Here is a 22,717-nt window from a genome sequence, read left to right on the forward strand (position 1 = left end):
CCACCATAAAGTCGGAAGTGGCGATGGTCGCTGATGACTGCACAATGTTCAGCACCATTCGTGACTTCGTAGATACTGAAACAGTCTAAATGTTTAAATGCAGCAAGACCGGGACAAAATCCGGGTTGTTCTGACAAGTGGCAAATATAATAACTCAGGAAGCTAACTGGGAAGGAATAGTATGTACTTCTAAACACAAAATAAAGCTATGATTCTAAATACATTATAATTTCAGCAGTCCATTTATCAGCTTCTTCAAAATAGGTGCTTCTGAAACATGGTTTAGAGTTAAGTATTGACAGACTGACAGAATTGTTCCGTTTCTTTATCAATGAAGTTGAGAAAGTGATCAATTCCCCATTAACTGTCACCTGTATTAAACGAACTACCAATCAATTTTGACACAAAACCATGGCAACCCTATTAACATGGTTGATAGTCAGCACCAGCCTCTTTTCTACAAAGGTTAATAACTTAGGAAGGACTGACTAAAAGAACTTAGTGTCTAAAATTGTAATAATATTCTTTACCCAATTCTTTAAAATTGTAATAATATTCTTTAATATTCTCCATCTCACTCCAATAGACACACATATTTGCTTGAATGTTTTTGCACATTGATAAATTATTAAAACAAGCTGATATAATCACAATGTCAACAGCAACTTCTACAGATGCACCATAGAAAGCATTCTTTCTGGTTGTTTCACCGCTTGGATTGGCTCCTGCTCTGTCCAAGACCACAAGAAACTACAAAGGGTCACGAACGAAGCCCAGTCCATCGCGCAAACACGTCTCCCATCCACTAACTCTATCTACACTTCCCGCTGCCTTGGAAAAGCAGACAGTATAATCAAGGACCCCACGCACCCCGGACGTACTCTTTTTCACCTTCTTCCATTAGGAAAAATATACCAAAGTCTGAGATCACGTACCAACCCACTCAAAAACGGCTTCTTCCCTGCTGCCATCCGACTGTTGAATGGACCTACCTCATTTTAAGTTAATCTTTCTCTACACTCTAGCTATGACAGTAACACTACATTCTGCACTCTTTCCTTTCCTTCTTTATGTACAGTATGCTTTGTGTGTGTTGCACGCAAGAAACAATACTTTTCATTGCATACTGATACTTGTGAATAATAAATCAAATCAAATTGAAACATTATGTGGATTTAATGGCAATCAATACTATTTACTATAATGCTTTACTATTTCTACTCCTTAATATAGCAGAAAACAACATCCCTTCCCATGAAAATGGAGTCCATTGGAAGTTAGGTTATCTGTCACCTTTCGAGGTTTTGCCTTCTAGGACACACGAGTCTCAAATGGGACAACAGTTCTGCAGACCCTTTGTAGTGTCTGCCTTATAAAGGGCTCAGGTGACGAGTGCCTGTAATGAAGGGAACTTATATTCAACAAGCCCCATAGGGAGATCAATTAGAGATTTCCCATTGAACTCAAAAGGGTTATCAAAGCAAGTAACATTCACGCCCCACAAGTGCCAAGCATTAACCATCTCCAAAAATAGGGTATCAAACCATCATACCTTGATATTCAATGGCATTACTATTGCGAAATCTGCCCCCCACCCCCACCCCCCCATCAACATTCTGGGGGTTACCATTGACCATAAATTAAATTGGACCAGCCATATAAATACTATGGGTAGGAACAGATCAAAGGCTAGGAATCCTGCGGCAAGTAACTCACCTCCTGTCTCCCCAAAACCTGTCCATCATCAGCAAGGTACAAATCAGGAGTGTGATGGAATACTCTCCTTTTTCCTGGGTGAATGCAGCCCCAACAACATCCAAGAAGCTTGACACCAGGACAAAGCGGCCTGCTTGATTGCTATCCCTTCTACAAACATTCAATCGCTACACCACTGATGAAGAGTGGCAGCAATGTGTACCAATTACAAGATGCAACTCACCAAGGTTCCTTGGGCAGTGCTTTCCAAACCCACAACAGCTACCATCTAGAAGGACAAGGGCAGTAGATACCTAGGAACACTACCACTTGGAGCTTCACCTCCAAGTCACTCACCATCCTGACTTGGATATATATCGCTGTTTTTTCACTGTTGTTGGGTCAAAATTTTGGAACACCCTCCCTAACAGTACTGTGGGTGTACCTACACCACAGGGACTGCAGTGGTTCAAGAAGGCAGCTCACCACCACCTTCTCAAGGGCAACAAGGGATGGCCAGGAAATGCTGGCCTAGCCAGTGACAGCCACATTCCGTAAATGGATAAAAGACAGATTGGGAACCTTCATGGAGATTCTTCAGGTCATGCCTCTCAGCAGCTTCATGAAACTCAACAGCCTTATTCTCCCACCATTGGTTCTTCATCTTTTTCAGTGTGGCTTGAAGTGTTTGTTTTGCTTGATGGTATCTGACTTTTCTTGCTGGTGATTGCTTGTCAGACGTGTATGATCTGTGAGCATTAAACACTTGTGGCTTGGCTATATCTTGGTTGTTCTTGTTGAAATTGTTGGTGCTTCCATTTGACAAATTCAATGACCTCAGATGTTGTACTATGTGTGACATCCCTTAACATCTTTCAAGAATCTTAAATGTCTCTGTTATCTTCAGGGATACCACCAAGCTTTATAGATTGTTCCTGTTCCTAAGTCTTGGCCAAATCTTTTAGAATAGTTACATCAAGTTTCCTTTGTGGTTTGACTCTATGTCATCATTCTTTAGGTGTTATCTTCAAGGACATGACGATCCTGTCAAGCCTAACCAGCATTCAGCACCTCGAAGGCAGCATTAGAATGCATGTCCTCAAGGTCTCTGTCATACAATAACGTATGACCTTATAAGGTACGTTAAAGGAGCTATGTAAAACAAAGTTGTTGTTGGCTCCATATTGAATATGTCTCAATGAGGGAAGCTGACTAGGTAATAGTAGTAGCTTCCTGGCAAGCATGTATGATGTGTCTTCTTGTTTCCGTAAGTTAGAAATAATCACAAGTGCAACTCAAAATGCTGGAGCTTCACCGAGTGCATTTCTCTCAGTTTTGCATGTGCTGATGGACTGACTCATTGTTACTCAGCACATGATTATCATGCAACAGGCAATGTGGCACCCTGGAATATAAATTTACATGACAATTAGTTCCTAGCTATTTACAAATAATATAATATAGTATCACTTAAGGGATCACATTTTGAGGATAAGGGGTAAACCTTTTAAGGACTAAGGTGAGGAGAAATTTCTTCAGAAAGTGGTGAATGTGTGGAATTCACTATCACAGAATGTAGTTGAGGCCAAAACGTTGTGTAATTTCAAGAAGAAATTAGATATAGCTCTTGGGGCTAATGGGATCAAGATATGGGGATATGGTGGGACCAGGATATTGAATTTGATGATCAACCATGATCAAAATGAATAGCGGCTCGACGGGCTGAATGGCTTTCTCTTGCTTCTATTTTCTATGATTCTTGCTGGTCCCTTCGAGGGATTATCTTGCTTGACAGTGTTGTCATATACTTCCATTCAACAGCTCAGCATTCGATTTCATAGAATCATAGAAACCCTACAGTGCAGAAGGAGGCCATTCGGCCCATCGAGTCTGCACCGACCACAATCCCACCCAGGCCCTACCCTCACATATTTTACCTGCTAATCCCTCTAACCTACGCATCCCAGGACTCTAAGGGGCAATTTCTTTAACCTGGCCAATCAACCTAACCTGCACATCTTTGGACTGTGGGAGGAAACCGGAGCACCCGGAGGAAACCCATGCAGACACGAGGAGAATGTGCAAACTCCACACAGACAGTGACCCGAGCCGGGAATCGAACCCAGGACCCTGGAGCTGTGAAGCAGCAGTGCTAACCATCTCAGCTTCAGAGTTGCAGATTGAGTGACAATAAGACAAGGTTTGTGTCTTTGTCTCTTGCAATTTTGTTAGGGTTCTTTAGACATCTGGATATTTTTTTCTATAAACTTGTGTGGTGATGATGTTGAACATTTGTTAAATTCTCTTGATGTGAATTGGGTTCCATTGTCCCTTGCAAATGAACAGATCTCATACTGCAGAGCTGATTGTTGTAACTCTCAAATCTTTCTCCTTTCGAATAAAAGGGGACTTTAAATAGAAGTCCGTAACTATGAGATACCATTCCTGATTGGTATCTGGTATTCCTGCATGAATAGTTTGGCTCCAGTAATATGCCATGTTATTGGTGGTACTTCGGTAGCTATCATTTCCTGGCACTTCTGGTCTACTTTGGATCTAGATACCATTCTTTTGATGTCTTTGTAGATGCCTATCCAGTACACAGCTGATCTGGCACTGAGCCTATATTTTTTAATTCCTATGTGGCCTTCATGTATCTTCTGGGGAAATTCTTCCGGCATAGCGACACAGTGGTTAGCACTGCTGCCTCACAGCTCCAGGGACCCGGGTTCAATTCCTGGCTTAGGTCATTATCTGTGTGGAGTTTGAAAGTTCTCTCCGTGTCTGCATGGGTTTTCTCTTGGTGCTCCGGTTTCCTCCCTTAATCCATGTTGGTTAGGTGGATAGGCTATGCTAAATTGCCCTTAGTGTCCCAAAATGTGTAGATTAGTGGGGTAAGTATGTGGGGTTATGGGAATAGGGCCTGAGTAAGTGCAGACTTGATGGGCCGGATGGCCTCATTCTGCACTGTCGGGATTCTATGAACTCTTCAGCTTTGGTGGTCTCATCTCCAACTTGACCCAGTCTTGGTGGTGTTACGTTCTCTAGTGATGGATCTTTATACTTAGCATGTTTACTGATAAGCCGCAGCTCTTTACAATTGCACAGCTTCAGAGTGGCAGGACTATCTGTTTCAGTGGGTAGGACATCTCCTTTGAGCATCCAAAGAGAAAATGCTGGAAAATCTCAGCAGGTCTGGCAGCATCTATAAGGAGAGAAAAGAGCTGATGTTTTGAGTCCAGATGACCCTTTGTCAAAGCTAAAAAGCATAGAAAGTGGGAGATATTTATACTGTAGTGTAAGGGAATGAAAGATGAGTGATAGCCACAAAAACAAGGGGAAAGGCTGCTAATGGCAGTCCATAGAGAGAATAGAAGATGTGAATGGCCAAATGGCAGAGAAGCTGAAATCAGAAGATGAACTGTGACAGATTAAGATGTGGGGGGAGGGGGGAGATGGGTGGGAGTGAGGTAAAATTGAGGAAAAAGGGGAAAGGGGAAGTAAAGGGGGAGAAAAGGTAAGGAAAAGGGGGGGATAAAATACTCCTTTCAGTATCCACCTGATTTGGGTTGTTCCTAGCTGTTGGATCTTAATCCACTGTATGCCATTCAAATTACGTTGCTAGGTTGCAGAGCACTTTTCCTTGGATAATCATTTCCATTAAAAATCTTCTGATATAGTCTGAGTCAAATGATATTTGTGCTCTGGTATCAAGGTTTGGATTTATGGTTGTGGCCTTATTTCTCACCGTCCTCCTGATCTGAATGGTTGTGTGAATGTATTTTCTCTGAGAGCTGTCACATTCAACCATTTTATGCTACTCTATGGTTCCTACACCTATTGTGTCCTCAAACTCATCAACATTTTCCAAGGTAAAGTTTAAAATGTATTCATTGGTCACAAGTAAGGCTTACATTAACAATGCAATGAAGTTACTGTGAAATTCCCCTAGTCGCCACACTCCGATGCCTGTTCCAGCACTTCTTTCAGACTGTGGGAGGAAATTGGAGCAAATCCACGGAGACACGGGGAGAACGTACAAAAACCACACAGACAGTGACCCAAGCTGGGAATCAACCCAGGTCCCTGGCGCTGTGAGGCAGCAGTGCTAACCATTGTGCCACGCCCAAGGTATGAACGTTTGGTTTCTTTTATTTCTCATTTGCCCTGTTGCACTGTCTCTCATGACTCATCCATCTTTTTTCTTTGTTCTGCACATCTTTTCCCAATTCCACAAGCTCTGCAGTTTGATCCCTTTGCGGGACATTTCCTCTGTCTGTGAACTCATGTGGTCAACCACATCTCTTGCACATTGTTCTCTCTGTCTGGAATGTATCATTTTATTGTTGTTTCAGTGCATCAACCCTGCTGTCTTTCTCTTGACCTAATTGAAAATCAGTTATTTGGGTGGTCAACATCTTCATTTGCCTATCCTTGGCTTACTCTGGCAGTGGCTGCAAGTAGCTTGTGATATTGTGAGCTTGTCCTTTCCAATTAAGTCTTTTGTACTTCAGGATATGTAGTGACCCATGAGCTGATCCAGTAACTCTTCATTTAGTCTTAAATTTATATTTTCTGCCTACGTTTTTCAATCTTATAAAATAGTCAATAGGCTCACTTGTTTCCTGCCTCAGGTCTTGAAATTCATATTGATAATTCCAATGATTTGACTATAGCTGGAGGATTTTTCAAAGATGTTTCTGCTGTCATCTTCCCTCAGCTCCCAGCTATTAAACAAATTTAACTGTTTCTCTCCTACCCACAAAAATATGTAGCTTATCCTTTCTTTGTTAGTGCTCTTTAGAAAGTTACTGTTTAAATTTCTCAAAAAGGGCAATGATATCAATGGCCTCCCAATTCATCATGGGCTGGAGCTGTGTGTTCATCAATTTCATTTCAATTGATTCATGCAATAATTTTTCTCTTTCTTGCACTAATTTGAGTTGATTCTTAGTCTAATTCAGCATTAAATTAATTTAAAATATTCGGTTTTTTACTGAGACACTCCATTGCCACTGTGTTATGCATTCTGGATCTCATTTTTTAAAAAAAAGGTGGAGCTTCATTGAGTGTATTTCTTTCAGCTCTGCTTGTAGCTGGTGGAGTATACAGTGTTGCACAGCATATGACTGCAGTGCAGCAGTGAATGTGCACCCCAGGATGTTTATTCACATAACAATTAGAACTTAACTCTTTATGAATCTGACAATAATGTATAACTGTACTCTGGCAGAGGTGGCAAAGGAGAAGAAACACAGCAATAAAAAATGTGACCTACCATCCTGAATTTTACGAGGATTGCAAAATAAAACATTCTTATTACTATTTCAACAGCAATTTTATGATTTCTATCAATAAAATTACATCAAATACTCCATAAAAATGTCAGTTTGTTTTATAAAATTATATAAGTAAAATATTTATTTCCCTTAAATAATTCTGCAATTGCTGTCAGATCTATACATATTACAAACAGGAAAGTAGCACGTGTTGTTATATTTTCTGCTACTATTTAAAAATTGCCACTAGGTCCCATGTTAAAATCAAAACCAGAAAAGTTCAGATGTCAAATGGATATAGTCAGTAGAAGAGGCCGAGGTAGAAAAAAGGTCACTTTAATAGGCTAGTTATTTTATCCCACTCAAAACATAGTTGCACATGCAATCCTACCGGAACGTTTTGCTCTCGATTTCAGGATCAATAATTCTACACCTGGAAATTAATTTATCCCACCAATTAAGCTGGGTGGACAATTCAGAACAATCAAAGAAGGGATCGAATTGGGTTGACAATGCTTCCGAGTAGAGCATGGTGATTAACAAACTACATTCTTTTCACGAACACCCTCCACCAAGGGCGAGGGGTTGAGGGTGTAAAGATGGACGCGAGCGAGCAATGGCTACCGTCAGATGGATATGGCCCCCACGGTACGTAACAACATATCCTCCTCACTGAGCCGCAATAATACATCAACAGGTCGGGGAGGAATAAGCGGGTGAGTATTATGACAGGTGGACTTGCAGGAGATGTCATTTGGCACGGGGTGAGAGGGTGAAGGTTTGGCCCTGTCCAGGTGTACACGGGGCAGTAGTGCTGGCGGCCTAAGTGTACTGAATGAAGATTAGAGCCGAGCAGGTTTACGCCGCTGCAACATTTGCCCAGTCAGCGATCGAGTCGCGAGCCCGGCACCGCGACCCGCTCGCACGCGCTTCTCGCCGACCCGATTCGCCTGACGGAGCTGTGGGAGTGCGCCTGCGCGGAAGCGCCGCCATTTTGGCCGTGCTGATAGTCTGATGTTGTAAGGAAGGCTGAGCCGAGGCCGAGCAGCGCGTCGCGAAATGGCCAATATCGCAGTGCAGCGAATTAAACGAGAGTTTAAAGAGGTCTTGAAGAGCGAAGAGGTGAGGCTCGCCCCCCCCTCCCCTCTCCTAATTCGTTTATATCTTCTTCCCTTGGCTGACTGACCGCCAACAGGGGAGAGGAAGAGTATGGGGAGTTTCATGGTGATGGACACGGGACCGGGTGATGGACAGGCGTCTGAGGCGGTTTCGGGAAAGTCCGGGGAGCGGTTGCGCGTCTCACTACAGGTCATTTTTAAAAATATGCTTCAGACATCGAATCTGTCGTTTAACAGCGTCGTGCGGATGGCCTGGTTGAAGTGAATCGCGGTGAAGTGGAAATGCCGGATTTCAGGAGGTCTAGGTGATGCCTTGAGCACTCAGGTTGTTGCTAGGGTTGTAGGCGTGTAACATTCTTCCACTACCGTACGAGATACCTCCACTTTGATTTAGTAAATGGGTATGTTTTGTGTGGTTGAGGTCATGTGTTGGGTGGGATTGGGATGTATAATTTTATTTAACTAATGTCTTTCTGCTAATGTACATTCTTAGACTTTCCTTTGTTTAGAACTGTAATAGTATCAGATGACATCCTATGGTTGGATGATATCTGGTTTCACAATTGACATTTGGTTATTTTGCTGTGTTAGTATCTTTTTGATTTCAGACTCTCATTTTCTCCATATCTAACTTCAGTTTTTAGAAAAGAGAGCACAGTAATTTGACAGCATTTAGCAAAACAGCAGTATAAAGTTTTATGATAAGTTATTAATTTGTATTTCTGCAGTAGACACTGAAGTTAGTTAAAATGTAGTTGTCACTGCATATATTTAGACTCCAACTGACACTTAATTTCTTTCTGAATATAGCAGTTTCTCATTTTAGGCAATTTATAAATTGATCTGTTTTATTTTTGTGGAGTACTAATAGTTGGAATGGCATATAACCTTTTATAGTGTTATGATTGTCCTCTGCTTGCACCGCCACTTTGTATTGCACATCACTATAAGTATATATCCTTAAAAGAAAACATGAGCTTCATTTATTTGCACTTACAATTGCAGGATATCATAAAGTGTTTCACAGTTTTATTACTTTTGAAATACATTTACCAATTGTGCACAACCAGTTCCCACCAACAGTATACAATTAGGAAGGTAGTTGAACTGTGTTTTAGTGATGTTGATTGTGGAGCAGTGTTGGAGAGAGTGTTTGGTGAACTACCTGATCTTCTAAAAATAGTATCTTTGTTGTTCACCTGAACAGCCAGGCATGTCCTCATTTGAAATAAGGCACCTCTGACAATACAGCATCCCTCAGTACTATGCTAGGTTTCCGTATGGATTATGTCCCCATGCCGTGGATGGGGCTTGCATTCAAACTTTGATTTCAAATTGAGAGTGCTATGTGAGTGAGGCAGACATTAACACTTCTGTTACTTTTTGTCTTTTAAAGCCAAGCTTTTTGCCTTCCCTCCAAAGAGTTGTACTTGAGTTTTGGACAATGTGCACTTCAAGGATTCATTCTGAATAATAGTGGTCCCTATCTTGTGAAAAGTTTCTGGGAGTACCCTTATTATAGGTGCATAGGTGTTGCACTGCTTACATCAAAACAAACATGACACTCAACGAAAATGATTTATTGAATTTCTGAAATATTTTACTCCATAAATTCATAAGATATAGGAGCAGAATTAGGCCATTCGGCCCATCGAGTCCGCTCTGCCAGTCGATCATGGCTGATATGCTCCTCATCCCCATTTTCCTGCCTTCTCCCCATAACCCTTCAACCCATTACCAATTAAAAATCTGTCCAACTCCTCAAATTTGCTTACTCTCCCAGCATTGGGGTAGCAAGTTCCACAGATTCACAACCCTTTGGGAAAAGTAGTTTCTCCTTAACTCTGTTTTAAATTTGCTGCCTCTTACCCTAAGACTATGACCTCTTGTCCTAGAATGCCCCACAAAAGGAAGCATCCGCTCTACGTCTACTTTATCCATACCGTTTATCATCTTGTATATCTCAATTTGATCTCCTTTCGTTTTTTTAAATTCCAGAGAGTAGAGGCCTAAACTGTTCAATCTTTCTTCATATGGCAAACCCCTCATCTCTGGAATCAATCTAGTGAACCTCCTCTGAACTGCCTCCAATGCCACTCCATCTTTCCTCAAATAAGGGGACCAAAACTGTGCACAATACTCCAGGTGCGGCCTCACCAATGTCTTGTATAGTTGCAACAATACTTCCTAACCTTTATATTCTATTCCTTTAGCTATAAATGCCAACATTCCATTTGCTTTCGTTATTATCTGCTGCACCTGCATGCTAGTTTTTTGTGATTCGTGAACGAGGACACCCAGATCCTTCTGCACCAGAGCACCCCGAAGTGTCTCCCCATTTAGATAGTAAGCTGCCTTCGCATTTTTCTGACCAAAATGCATGACTTTATATTTATCCATGTTAAACTTAATCTGCCACATTTTGGCCCACTCTCCTAACCTATCTATATCCATTTGTAAGGTTCAGATTTCCTCACTGCAACTGTCTCGCCTATTTTTGTGTCATGGTGTGATGTAGAGGTTTTTCATTCTGAATAGTAGTTTGTGCACAATAAATTGTATATGTTAAAGTGCTCAAGTATCTACAGCTATGTTTACTGAAACATTTGACAATTATTTTGCACAGTGGGATTTTAATCTCTAGATACTTTGTTCTAAGTACATTCATTATGATCTGATTAGATATTTTTCTATTCATTCTTGGGACATGAACATTGCTGGCAAGACCAGCATTTATTGCCCTTATCTAGTTACCCTTGAGAAGCTCTTCTGCCTTCTTGAACCTCTACAGTCCATGTGGTGTAGGTACACCCACAGTGCTGATAGGGAGGGATTTCCAAGGTTTTGACCCAGCAACGGTGAAGGAACAGCAATATTGTTCCAAGTCATAATGGTGTGTGGCTTGGGCGGAACTTGCAGGTGGTGATGTTCCCATGCATCTGCTGCCCTTGTCCATTTGAAGTGATAGTGGTTGCGGGTTTGGAAGTCAAAGTAGCCTTGGTGAGTTGTTGCAGTACATCTTGTAGATGGTGTGCACTGCTGCCACTATGCATAGGTAATGGAGGGACTGAATATTTAAGGTAGTGGATGGGGTATCAATCGTGGGCTGCTTTGTCCTAGATTGTATTGTGCTTCGTGTGTTGGAGCTGCACTCGTCCAGGCAAGTGGAGAGTATTCCGTTACTGTCTTCACTAATGTCTTGTAGGTGATACAAAGGCTTTGGGGAAACAGGAGGGGAATTTTATTTATTTAGCGAATGCAAAGACCCTAAGCCAAGCAGTTTCTTCCAGCTGCTCTGTTGAGTGCAGATAGGCCTCTTCTGAATCTGTGGATTGGACGCTGCTTATGGGCAGCATGGTGACACAGTGGTTAGCACTGCTGCCTCACAGCGCTGGATTCAATTCCGGCCTCCGATGACTGTGCAAACTCCACAGACATTCTCCCCGTGTCTGCATGGGTTTCCTCTGAGTGCTGTCCTCCCACCATCCAAAAATGTGCATGTTAGGTGGATTAGCCAGGTTAAATTGCCCCTTAGTTTCGGGGATTAGCAAGGTAAATACGTGGGGTTATGGGATGGACTTGGATGGGATTGTTATCGGTGCAGGCTCGCTGGGCCAAATGGCCTCCTTCTGCACTGTAGGGTTTCTGATAATTACGTTGTGTATAGTTTGCTCTCTCCCATAGGCAGGTAGGGGACTGGCACTATTGTCCCTTCTGTGAAGGCCCAAGCAGCGGCCATGGCCGGTCCTGAACCTGTTGAGGATGGACCACTCTTTCCTCGGAAGGCTGAAACCGGGCAGCTGTTGGTTGGGTTGGGACCAGATACTTGTTTGTCGTGTTCATTGATTCCCATTCATTTGTCCACGTGGAATTTGCGTGGAGCGGTGATGTTTGCTAGGACAAGGGAATGGTGTTGAACGTAGTGTTCTGGTAATGATGCGCCCAGTAGCTTTCAGCTGAGTATTGTGTGTGTGTACATGCGTGTGAGAATGCGGGTGCTGACGTTCGGAGGGTGGTGGCAGCAGCACCCCATGTTGAGCCGGCTAGTGGGTCAATCAAGTTGTTTCTGGACCTGAACCTGGCTGTGGTTTTTGGGTCGTCTTGGAAGGTCACTGTCCTATCTAGGATCACTTTAAGGTGCGTTGGATTTGGGTGCTACTTTAAGTTGTAGCCATTCAGATGTTGAACTCTTTGTTGGCTTTTGAGTTGAGGTTGGAATAAGCTGGATACTGTTTTTGCAGGGCTTGGCTTGAGTTGCCATATGTTGCAGTATTATTTAAGTTTTAACCAGTCTTTATTTACGTCCTGGTTGAAGGTGTTGAAGTTGGGGGCTTGAGGTGCAAAGCAGAAATCGTTGGTATGTATGAATTTTTGCAAGATGATTTGTCTACAAGTTGAACAGGGTTGGAGCCAGTACTGAGTCTTGGGGGAGTCCATTAGTTTGTCTTTACCATGTACTTTTTGCCTGTCCAAGGTGAACTCTAAACCTTCAATTTTTCAACAGTGTTCCAAAGCTTTGAGTCGTTGGGGGGAAGGCTAGGATTGACACTAAGGACTCCTACGATTGGGGATTTGCACTGAAGGATGAAGGGTTCAAGAATTTTGTATGGGACCGACAGGAGAGAGAGAGTACAGTAGCTAGCTGCAAGTATGGGGTTTTTTCAAGATTTTGGTATGGTGATAACTTTTGCTGTCAATCAATTCTTTAGAATGATGCTGGAATTTATGACCATCGTGTAAAACCAGGTCAGCCAGGCAAGAGCTCAGGGCACCAGGTCTTTTATAAATTCTGGCACAGTGTTGTCATGTCCTGTGGCCTTGCCACATTTCAAGCCCCGTGAGGCCTCTTTAAGTTCTGCAACCTCAAAGGGGCTAGGATGATGTCTTCTCAGTGTTGCTGATGGTGTTGCTTTAATTTACCCCAGATATTTCTTTTGGTGTTTTTGTCTCTGGGTGCCTTAGCTATAGCAAGCTGCAGATATGGTTGTGAGTAACTGAACAGAGGTTTTGAGCGAGTGGCTTTTGGGCTGCTCCAAGGTGATGGATTAGGCTCCAGCACTTCCTGCTGGAGTGTGTGAAGTTTAGCCCTGTAATGGTTTTCTCCCACTTGGTGCAGTGCGCAGCATTGAGTGACTCAATCAGATGGTCTCCTACCTCTGGGTAATAGGCTGGATTTGTCCTTTTTGTGTACAGGACATACCTGAGCAATTTTCCACATTGTTGGGTAGATGCCAGTGTTGTAACTGGACTGGAAGAGCTTGGCTCGGGGAGCGGCAAGTTCTGGAGCACAAGTCTTCAGTATTTTGTTGGAATGTTATCAGGGCCCATTGCCTGTGCAGTATCTAGTGCCTCCAACCGTTTCTTCATATCACATGGAGTGAATCGAATTGACTGGAGACTGGTATGTGAGATGCTGGGGACCGCTGGAGGAGGCCAAGATGGCTAATCCACTTGGCACTTCTGGCTGAAGATTGTTGTGAATGCTTCAGCCTTATCTTTTACACTGATGTGCTGGGCTCCTCCATCATCGAGGATGGGGATATTTGTGGAGCCTCTTCCTCCAGTGCGTTGTTTAATTGTCCACCACCATTCGCAAGTGGATGTGCCAGGGCTACAGAGCTTAGATCTATTCCCGATGCCATCTGGCTGAATGGAATGTTCCTCGCTGTTTGGGGTAATGTATAGATCATTTCTGGATGCCCATTCTGTAAGTGCTGCACAGTCACTGTCCAGGACTGGATGTTCCCAGAAAATAGTGTCCTATCTAGCGTCACTCTGAGGTATGTTGGAGTTGGTTGCATGGGGAAGCTAATGATCCTACCTCTGACCTGCTCTTGTAGTCACTGGATTTATGTGGCTGGTCCAGTTAAGCGTTTGGTTAATAGTAAATCCCAGAGTGGTGTTGGTGGGGAATTCAGCAATGGCAGCTGTAGAATCTCGAGGAGATGGCTAGTTTTTATTGTTGGAGATGATCATTGCATGGCACTTGTGTGCTGTGAATGTCATTTACCACTTATTAGTGAATGCTGTCCAGGTCTTGCTACTCGCAGGCACAGCCAGCTTCAGAATTGGAGAGTTGCGAATGGTATTGAACATTGTGCAATCATCAGTGAACATCCAACTTCTTACTCAATAATAGAGGGAAGGTAAGCAGCTGAAGATGATTGAACGTAGGACACTACCCTGAGAAACTCCTGCAGTGATGTCCTGGGTCTGAGATGATTAACTTCCCACGTGCCAGTGAGGCTAAGAATAGGGAGTTGGTTCAAATGAATGCCTGGCTAAAGGACTGGTCCAGGAGGGAGGGCTTTATTTTCATAGACCAATGGGAGGTTTTCAGGAGAGGATGGCACCTGTACAAGAGGGAGGGGTCACAACTAAGTTGGAAGGGCACAAATATCCTGGCTGGGAGCTTTGCTAATGCAGTTCGGGGGGGTTTAAACTAGTATGGCAGGGGGGTGGGGATCAAACTATTAGGTCTATAAGTGTGGTGGCTGGGGACGAGCTTGGGGCTGGGACAAGGCTGGCAAAGAAGAAGAGCACTCTGGGGGAGGACGACCTCACTGAGTCTGGGGGTCTGGAGTGCTTATACTTCAATGCAAGGAGCGTAGCAGGTAAAACAGACGAACTTGGGGCCTTAATGCGCACGAGGAATTTGGATGTGGTTGCGGTGACAGAGACTTGGTTGAAAGAGGGACAGGACTGGCAGCTGAATATTCCAGGGTACAAGTGTTTTAGGCGAGACAGAGGAGGGGCCAAAAGAGGTGGGGGAGTAGCGGTACTGGTTGGAGAGCATATTACAGCGGTGCAGAGGGAGGACAATTCGGAGGAGTCGTGTAGCGAGTCACTCTGGGTGGAGCTTAGAAACAGGAAAGGCGCAGTCACTATGTTGGGGGTGTACTACAGGCCCCCCAACAGCCCAAGGGAAGTGGAAGAATGGATATGTCAGGAGATACTGGATAGGTGCAGGAAATATAGGGTTGTTGTAGTGGGAGACTTCAATTTCCCTGGTATAGACTGGAAATCGCTGAGGGCAGGGACTCTGGATGGGGAGGAATTTGTAAAATGTGTACAGGAGGGTTCGTTGGAACAATATGTGGACAGCCCAACTAGAGAGGGGGCTATACTGGACCTGGTACTGGGGAATGAGCCCGGTCAGGTCTTCAAAGTTTTGGTTGGGGAACATGTGGCAAATAGTGACCACAATTCTGTTAGCTTTAGGATAGTGATGGAAAAGGATGAGTGGTGTCCCAAGGGTAAGGTGTTGGATTGGGGGAAGGCTAACTTTATTGGGAACAGGCAGAAATTGGCAGCTCTTGATTGGGAGAGGCTGTTTGAGGGTAAATCCACATCTGGTATGTGGCAGTCTTTTAAGGAACGGTTGTTAGGGCTACAGGACAAGCATGTGCCTGTAAAAAAGAAGGATAGGAAGGGTAGGATTAGAGAACCGTGGATAACCAGGGAAATTGAGGGACTGGTCAAAAGGAAAAGAGAGGCGTATGTTAGGTCCAAGCAGCTAAAAACGGAGGGAGCTCTGGAGGAGTACAATGAAAGTAGGAAAATACTCAAACGGGGAATTAGAAGAGCAAAAAGGGGTCACGAAATGTTCTTGGCAGACAGGATTAAGGAGAATCCCAAGGCATTTTATTCATACATTAGGAACAAAAGGGTTGTTAGGGAAAAAATCGGACCTCTCAGGGACAAAAGTGGGGACTTATGCTTGGAGTCCAAAGAGGTAGGGGAGATCCTAAATGAATACTTTGCGTCGGTATTCACAAAGGAGAGGGATGTGTTGATTGGGAGTGTCTCGGAGGGGAGTGTTGAACCGTTGGAGAAAATTTCCATTACAAAGGAGGAAGTGTTAGGTTTGTTAGAGAATATAAAGACTGACAAATCCCCAAGGCCTGATGGAATCTATCCAAGGCTGCTCCGGGAGACGAGAGGTGAAATCGTTGGGCCTCTGATGCAAATCTTTGTCTCGTCACTGGACACAGGTGAGGTCCCAGATCATTGGAGGATAGCCAATGTGGTCCCGTTATTTAAGAAGGGTAGGAAGGGTAACCCGGGTAATTATAGGCCGGTGAGCTTGACGTCCGTGGTGTGGAAGTTGTTGGAGAAGATTCTTAAAGATAGGATGTATGCGCATTTAGAAAGGAATAAACTCATTAACGATAGTCAGCATGGTTTTGTGAGAGGGAGGTCATGCCTCACTAACCTGGTGGTGTTTTTTGAAGAAGTGACCAAAATGGTTGACGAAGGAAGGGCCGTGGATGTTGTCTATTTGGACTTTAGTAAAGCGTTTGACAAAGTCCCTCATGGTAGGCTAGTGAAAAAGGTTGGATCCCATGGGATAAAGAGGGAGGTGGCTAGATGGGTGGAGAACTGGCTTGGTCATAGAAGACAGAGGGTGGTAGTGGAAGGGTCTTTTTCCGGCTGGAGGCCTGTGACTAGTGGTGTACCGCAGGGCTCTGTATTGGGACCTCTGCTGTTTGTGATTTATATAAATGATCTGGAAGAAGGAGTAACTGGGGTGATCAGTAAATTTGCGGACGACACAAAACTGGCAGGACTTGCAGATAGTGAGGAACATTGTCAGAGGCTACAGAAGGATATAGATAGGCTGGAAATTTGGGCAAGGAAATGGCAGATGGGGTTCAATCCTGATAAAAGCGAAGTGATGCATTTTGGTGGGAATAATGTAGGGAGGAGCTACACGATAAATGGAAGAACCATAAAGGGTGTAGAGACGCAGAGGGACCTGGGTGTGCAAGTCCACAGATCTTTGAAGGTGACGTCACAGGTGGAGAAGGTGGTGAAGAAGGCATATGGCATGCTTGCCTTTATAGGACGGGGCATAGAGTATAAAAGTTGGGGTCTGATGTTGCAGATGTATAGAACGTTGGTTCGGCCGCATTTGGAATACTGCGTCCAGTTCTGGTCGCCACACTACCAGAAGGACGTGGAGGCTTTGGAGAGAGTACAGAGGAGGTTTACCAGGATGTTGCCTGGTATGGAGGGGCTTGGTTATGAGGAGAGATTGGGGAAACTGGGGTTGTTCTCCTTGGAAAGACGGAGGATGAGGGGAGACTTAATAGAGGTGTATAAAATTATGAAAGGCATAGATAGGGTGAATGGTGGGAAGCTTTTCCCCGGGTCGGTGGTGACGTTCACGAGGGGGTCATAGGTTCAAGGTGAAGGGGGGGAGGTTTAACACAGATATCAGAAGGACATATTTCACACAGAGGGTCGTGGGGGCCTGGAATTTGTTGCCGGGCAAGGTGGTGGAGGCGGGGACACTGGGAACGTTTAAGACTTATCTAGACAGCTATATGAATGGAGTGGGAATGGAGGGATACAAAAGAGTGGTCTAGGGAGCGGCGCGGGCTAATTGTTCCTGGTTTCTCGTTTCAAGGCTTCATTCTATGATCATCTTGCTGGTGCCAGTACAGAGCGAGACTGCGGATAGTTGGGAACCTGTCTCGGGGGCAGGGAATTCATATGGTGTTCGTGGAAGTGGAAATGAATAGGGTTGGGAAGCATTTTCCGATCAGGGCCATTGTGATCTCCTGGACTCGTTTCGATCGCCTCAGGGGGTCGGAGAGGAATTTCCCAGATTTTTTTTCCCCATATTGGCCCTGGGGTTTTTCACTCTGGGTTTTCGCCTCTCCCTGGAGATCACATGGTCTGGAATGGGGGGGTGGGGGTGAGTTAATAGGTTGTAATGAACAAAGCATCGTAGCTGTGAGGGACAGCTCGGTGGATAGGATATTGGTATCTAGATAGGCTGGAAAATTGGGCGGGGATCCTGGATTCAGGATTCAATCCTGGACCGGGGAGCGGCGCGGGCTTGGAGGGCCGAAGGGCCTGTTCCTGTGCTGTATTGTTCTTTGTTCTTTGTTGTTCAATCACAACCATCTTTCTATATAGTGGGTACAAAGCAGCCTGTGGAGAGCTTTTCCCCCCAACTCCCATTGACTTCATTTTACTAGGGTTCCTTGATGACACACTTGGTCCATTGCTGTCTTTATCTTGATAAGGGACAATTTAGCATGGCCAATCCACCTAACCTGCACATCTTTGGACATGGTCATGGACAGAGGCATCTGCAACAGGTAGATTTGTGATGACCAGATCAAATAGGTTTTCCCCACTTGTTTCCTCAATATCTGCTACAGGTTCACAGTGGTTAGTCCTGCTGCCTCTCAGCGCCAGGGACCTGGGTTTGATTCCTGGCTTGGGTCACCTGTCTGTGCAGAACAAAGAAAATTACAGCACGGGAACGGGCCCTTCGGCCCTCCAAGCCTGCACCGACCATGCTGCCCGACTTAACTAAAACCCCCTACGCTTCTGGGGACCATATCCCTCTATTCCCATCTCATTCATGTACTTGTCAAGACGCCCCTTAAAAGTCACTACTGTATCCGCTTCCACTACCTCCCCTGGCAACGAGTTCCAGGCACCCACCACTCTGTGTGGGAAAAACAAATCTGCCTCATACATCTCTTTTAAAACTTGCCCCTCGCACCTTAAACCTATGCCCCCTAGTAATTGACACTTCCACCCTGGGAAAAGCTTCTGACTATCCACTCTGTCCATGCCTCTCATAATCTTGTAGACTTCTATCAGGTCTCCCCTCAACCTCCGTCGCTCCAGTGCGAACAAACCAAGTTTCTCCAACCTCTCCTCATAGCTAATGCCCTCCATACCAGGCAACATCCTGGTAAATCTTCTCTGTACCCTCTCCAAAGCCTCCACATCCTTCTGGTAGTGTGGCGACCAGAATTGAACGCTATATTCCAAGTGCGGCCTCACGAAGGTTCTATAAAGCGTCAACATGACTTGCCAATTTTTAAACTCAATACCCCAGCCGATGAAAGCAAGCATGCCGTATGCCTTCTTGACTACCTTCTCCACCTGCATTGCCACTTTCAGTGACCTGTGTACCTGTACACCCAGATCCCTTTGCCTATCAATACTCTTAAGGGTTCTGCCATTTACTGTATATTTCCTATCTGTATTAGATCTTCCAAAATGCATTACCTCACATTCGTCCAGATTAAACTCCATCTGCCATCTCTCCGCCCAAGTCTCCAACTGATCTGTATCCTCTGATGGTCCTCATCGCTATCCGCAAATCCACCAACCTTTGTGTCGTCCGCAAACTTACTAATCAACCCAGTTACACTTTCCTCCAAACAAACAGCAAAGGTCCCAGCATTGACCCCTGAGGGACACCACTTGTCACAGCCCTCTATTCAGAAACGCACGCTTCCACTGCTACCCTCTGTCTTCTTTGACCGAGTAACAGTTTTAACAACACCAAGTTAAAGTCCAACAGGTTTATTTGGTAGCAAATACCATTAGCTTTCGGAGCGCTGCTCCTTCGTCAGATGGAGTGGAAATGTGCTCTCAAACAGGGCACAGAGACACAAAATCAACGAGAGCAATTCAGGGAGTTGGGAAATAGACTAAAAAGTAGGGCCTCCAGGGTGGCCATCTCTGGGCTGCTCCCAATGCCTCATGCCAGTGAGGCTAACAATAGGGAGTTAGTACAATTGAATGCTTGGCTAAAGGACTGGTCCAGGAGGGAGGGCTTCATTTTCCTAGATCAATGGGAAGTTTTCAGGAGAGGATGGCACCTCTACAAGAAGGACGGGTCACAACTAAGTTGGAAGGGCACGAATATCCTGGCTGGGAGTTTTGCTAGTGCAGTTCGGGGGAGTTTAAACTAGTATGGCAGACGGGTGGGGTTCAAAATATTAGGTCTACAAGTGTAGAGGCTGGGGACGAGCTTGGGGCTGGGACAAGGCTGGCAAAGAAGAAGAGCACTCTGGGGGAGGATGACCTCACTGGGCCTGGAGGTCTGGAGTGCTTCTACTTCAATGCAAGGAGCGTAGCAGGTAAGACAGACGAACTTAGGCCTTAATGCTCACGAGGAATTTGGATGTGGTTGCGGTGTCAGAGACTTGGTTGAAAGAGGGACAGGACTGGCAGCTGAATATTCCGGGGTACAAGTGTTTTAGGCGAGACAGAGGAGGGGCCAAAAGAGGTGGGGGAGTAGCGGTATTAGTTGGAGAGCATATTACAGCGGTGCAGAGGGAGGACAATTCAGAGGGGTCGTGTAACGAGTCACTCTGGGTGGAGCTTAGAAACAGGAAGGGCGCAGTCATTATGTTGGGGGTATACTACAGGCCCCCCAACAGTCCAAGGGAAGTGGAAGAACGGATATGTCAGGAAATACTGGATAGGTGCAGGAAAAATAGGGTTGTTGTAGTGGGAGACTTCAATTTCCCTGGTATAGACTGGAAATCGCTGAGAGCTGGGACTCTGAATGGGGAGGAATTTGTAAAATGCATATAGGAGGGTTCTTTGGAACAATATGTAGATAGCCCGACTAGAGAGGGGGCTATACTGGACCTAGTACTGGGGAATGAGCCCGGTCAGGTCTTCAAAGTTTCGGTAGGGGAACATGTGGCAAATAGTGACCACAGTTCTGTTAGCTTTAGGATAGTGATGGAAAAGGATGAGTGGTGTCCCAAGGGTAAGGTGTTGGATTGGGGGAAGGCTAACTTTAGTGGGATTAGGCAGAAATTGGCAGCTGTTGATTGGGAGAGGCTGTTTGAGGGTAAATCCACATCTGGCATGTGGGAGTGTTTTAAGGAACAGTTGTTAGGGCTACAGGACAGGCATGTGCCTGTAAAAAAGGATAGGAAGGGTAGGATTCGAGAACCGTGGATAACCAGGGAAATTGAGGGACTGGTCAAAAAGAAAAGAGAGGCGTATGTTAGGTCCAGGCAGCTAAAAACGGAGGGAGCTCTGGAGGAGTACAAAGAAAGTAGGAAAGAACTCACAAACGGGGAATTAGAAGGGCAAAAAGGGTCACGAAATGTCCTTGGCAGACAGGATTAAGGAGAATCCCAAGGCATTTTATTCATACGTTAGGAACAAAAGGGTTGTCAGGGAAAAAATCAGACCTCTCAGGGACAAAAGTGGAGAATTATGCTTAGAGCCCAAAGAAGTAGGGGAGATCATAGAATCATAGAAACCCTACAGTGCAGAAGGAGGCCATTCGGCCCATCGAGTCTGCACCGACCACAATCCCACCCAGGTCCTACCCCCACATATTTACCCGCTAATCCCTCTAACCTACGCATCTCAGGACTCTAAGGGGCAATTTTTAACCTGGCCAATCAACCTAACCCGCACATCTTTGGACTGTGGGAGGAAACCGGAGCACCCGGAGGAAACCCACGCAGACACGAGGAGAATGTGCAAACTCCACACAGACAGTGATCCGAGCCGGGAATTGAACCCGGGACCCTGGAGCTGTGAAGCAGCAGTGCTAACCACTGTGCTACCGTGCCGCCATCCTAAATGAATACTTTGCGTCGATATTCACAAAGGAGAGGGATGTGTTGACTGGGAGTGTCTCGGAGGGGAGTGTTGAACCGTTGGAGAAAATCTCCATTACAAGGGAGGAAATGTTAGGTTTGTTAGAGAATATAAAGACTGACAAATCCCCAGGGCCTGATGGAATCTATCCAAGGCTGCTCAGGGAGACGAGAGATGAAATCGCTGGGCCTCTGACGCAAATCTTTGTCTCGTCACTGGACACAGGTGAGGTCCCAGAGGATTGGAGGATAGCTAATGTGGTCCCGTTATTTAAGAAGGGTAGGAAGGATAACCCGGGTAATTATAGGCCGGTGAGCTTGACGTCCATGGTGGGGAAGTTGTTGGAGAAGATTCTTAGGATGTATGCGCATTTAGAAAGGAATAAACTCATTAATGATAGTCAGCATGGTTTTGTGAGAGGGAGGTCATGCATCACTAACCTGGTGGAGTTTTTTGAAGAAGTGACTAGAACGGTTGACGAGGGAAGGGCCGTGGATGTCGTTTATATGGACTTTAGTAAAGCGTTTGACAAAGTCCCTCATGGTAGGCTGGTGCAAAAGGTTGGATCTCATGGGATAAAGGGGGAGGTGGCTAGATGGGTGGAGAACTGGCTTGGTCACAGAAGACAGAGGGTGGTAGTGGAAGGGTCTTTCCGGCTGGAGGCCTGTGACTAGTGGTGTTCCGCAGGGCTCTGTATTGGGACCTCTGCTGTTTGCGATTTATATAAACGATCTGGAAGAAGGTGTAACTGGGGTGATCAGTAAGTTTGCGGATGACACAAAATTGGCAGGACTAGCAGATAGTGAGGAGCATTGTCAGAGGCTACAGAATGATATAGATAGGCTGGAAATTTGGGCAAAGAAATAGCAGATGGAGTTCAATCCTGATAAATGCGAAGTGATGCATTTTGATAGAAATAATGTAGGGAGGAGCTATACGATAAATGGCAGAACCATAAAGGGTGTAGATACGCAGAGGGACCTGGGTGTGCATGTCCACAGATCCTTGAAGGTGACGTCACAGGTGGAGAAGGTGGTGAAGAAGGCATATGGCATGCTTGCCTTTATAGGACGGGGCATATAGTATAAAAGTTGGGGTCTGATGTTGCAGATGTATAGAACGTTGGTTCGGCCGCATTTGGAATACTGCGTCCAGTTCTGGTCGCCACACTACCAGAAGGACGTGGAGGCTTTGGAGAGAGTACAGAGGAGGTTTACCAGGATGTTGCCTGGT

At 45.0% G+C, this 22,717-nt stretch overlaps 1 protein-coding gene across 6 annotated transcripts in view; it reads left to right on the forward strand.

Annotated features, from left to right (window-relative positions):
* Positions 1-7,688: 7,688 nt before the first annotated feature.
* The window catches only part of ube2kb (ubiquitin-conjugating enzyme E2Kb (UBC1 homolog, yeast)), a 101,445-nt gene continuing 86,416 nt past the window's right edge, over positions 7,689-22,717 (forward strand). Inside the window, exon 1 of one of the 6 annotated variants that reach the window (XM_078216297.1) lies at positions 7,689-8,096. In XM_078216297.1, coding sequence (XP_078072423.1) covers positions 8,034-8,096 — 63 coding nt within the window. In that variant the 5' untranslated portion in view covers positions 7,689-8,033. Of the gene's footprint in view, positions 8,283-22,717 lie in introns of all 6 variants that reach the window. The other 5 variants (XM_078216316.1, XM_078216324.1, XM_078216290.1 and 2 more) reach the window with 5 other exon arrangements.

This window comes from Mustelus asterias, chromosome 1 (genome assembly GCF_964213995.1).
Source record: "Mustelus asterias chromosome 1, sMusAst1.hap1.1, whole genome shotgun sequence".
NCBI classification, from domain to species: domain Eukaryota; kingdom Metazoa; phylum Chordata; class Chondrichthyes; order Carcharhiniformes; family Triakidae; genus Mustelus; species Mustelus asterias.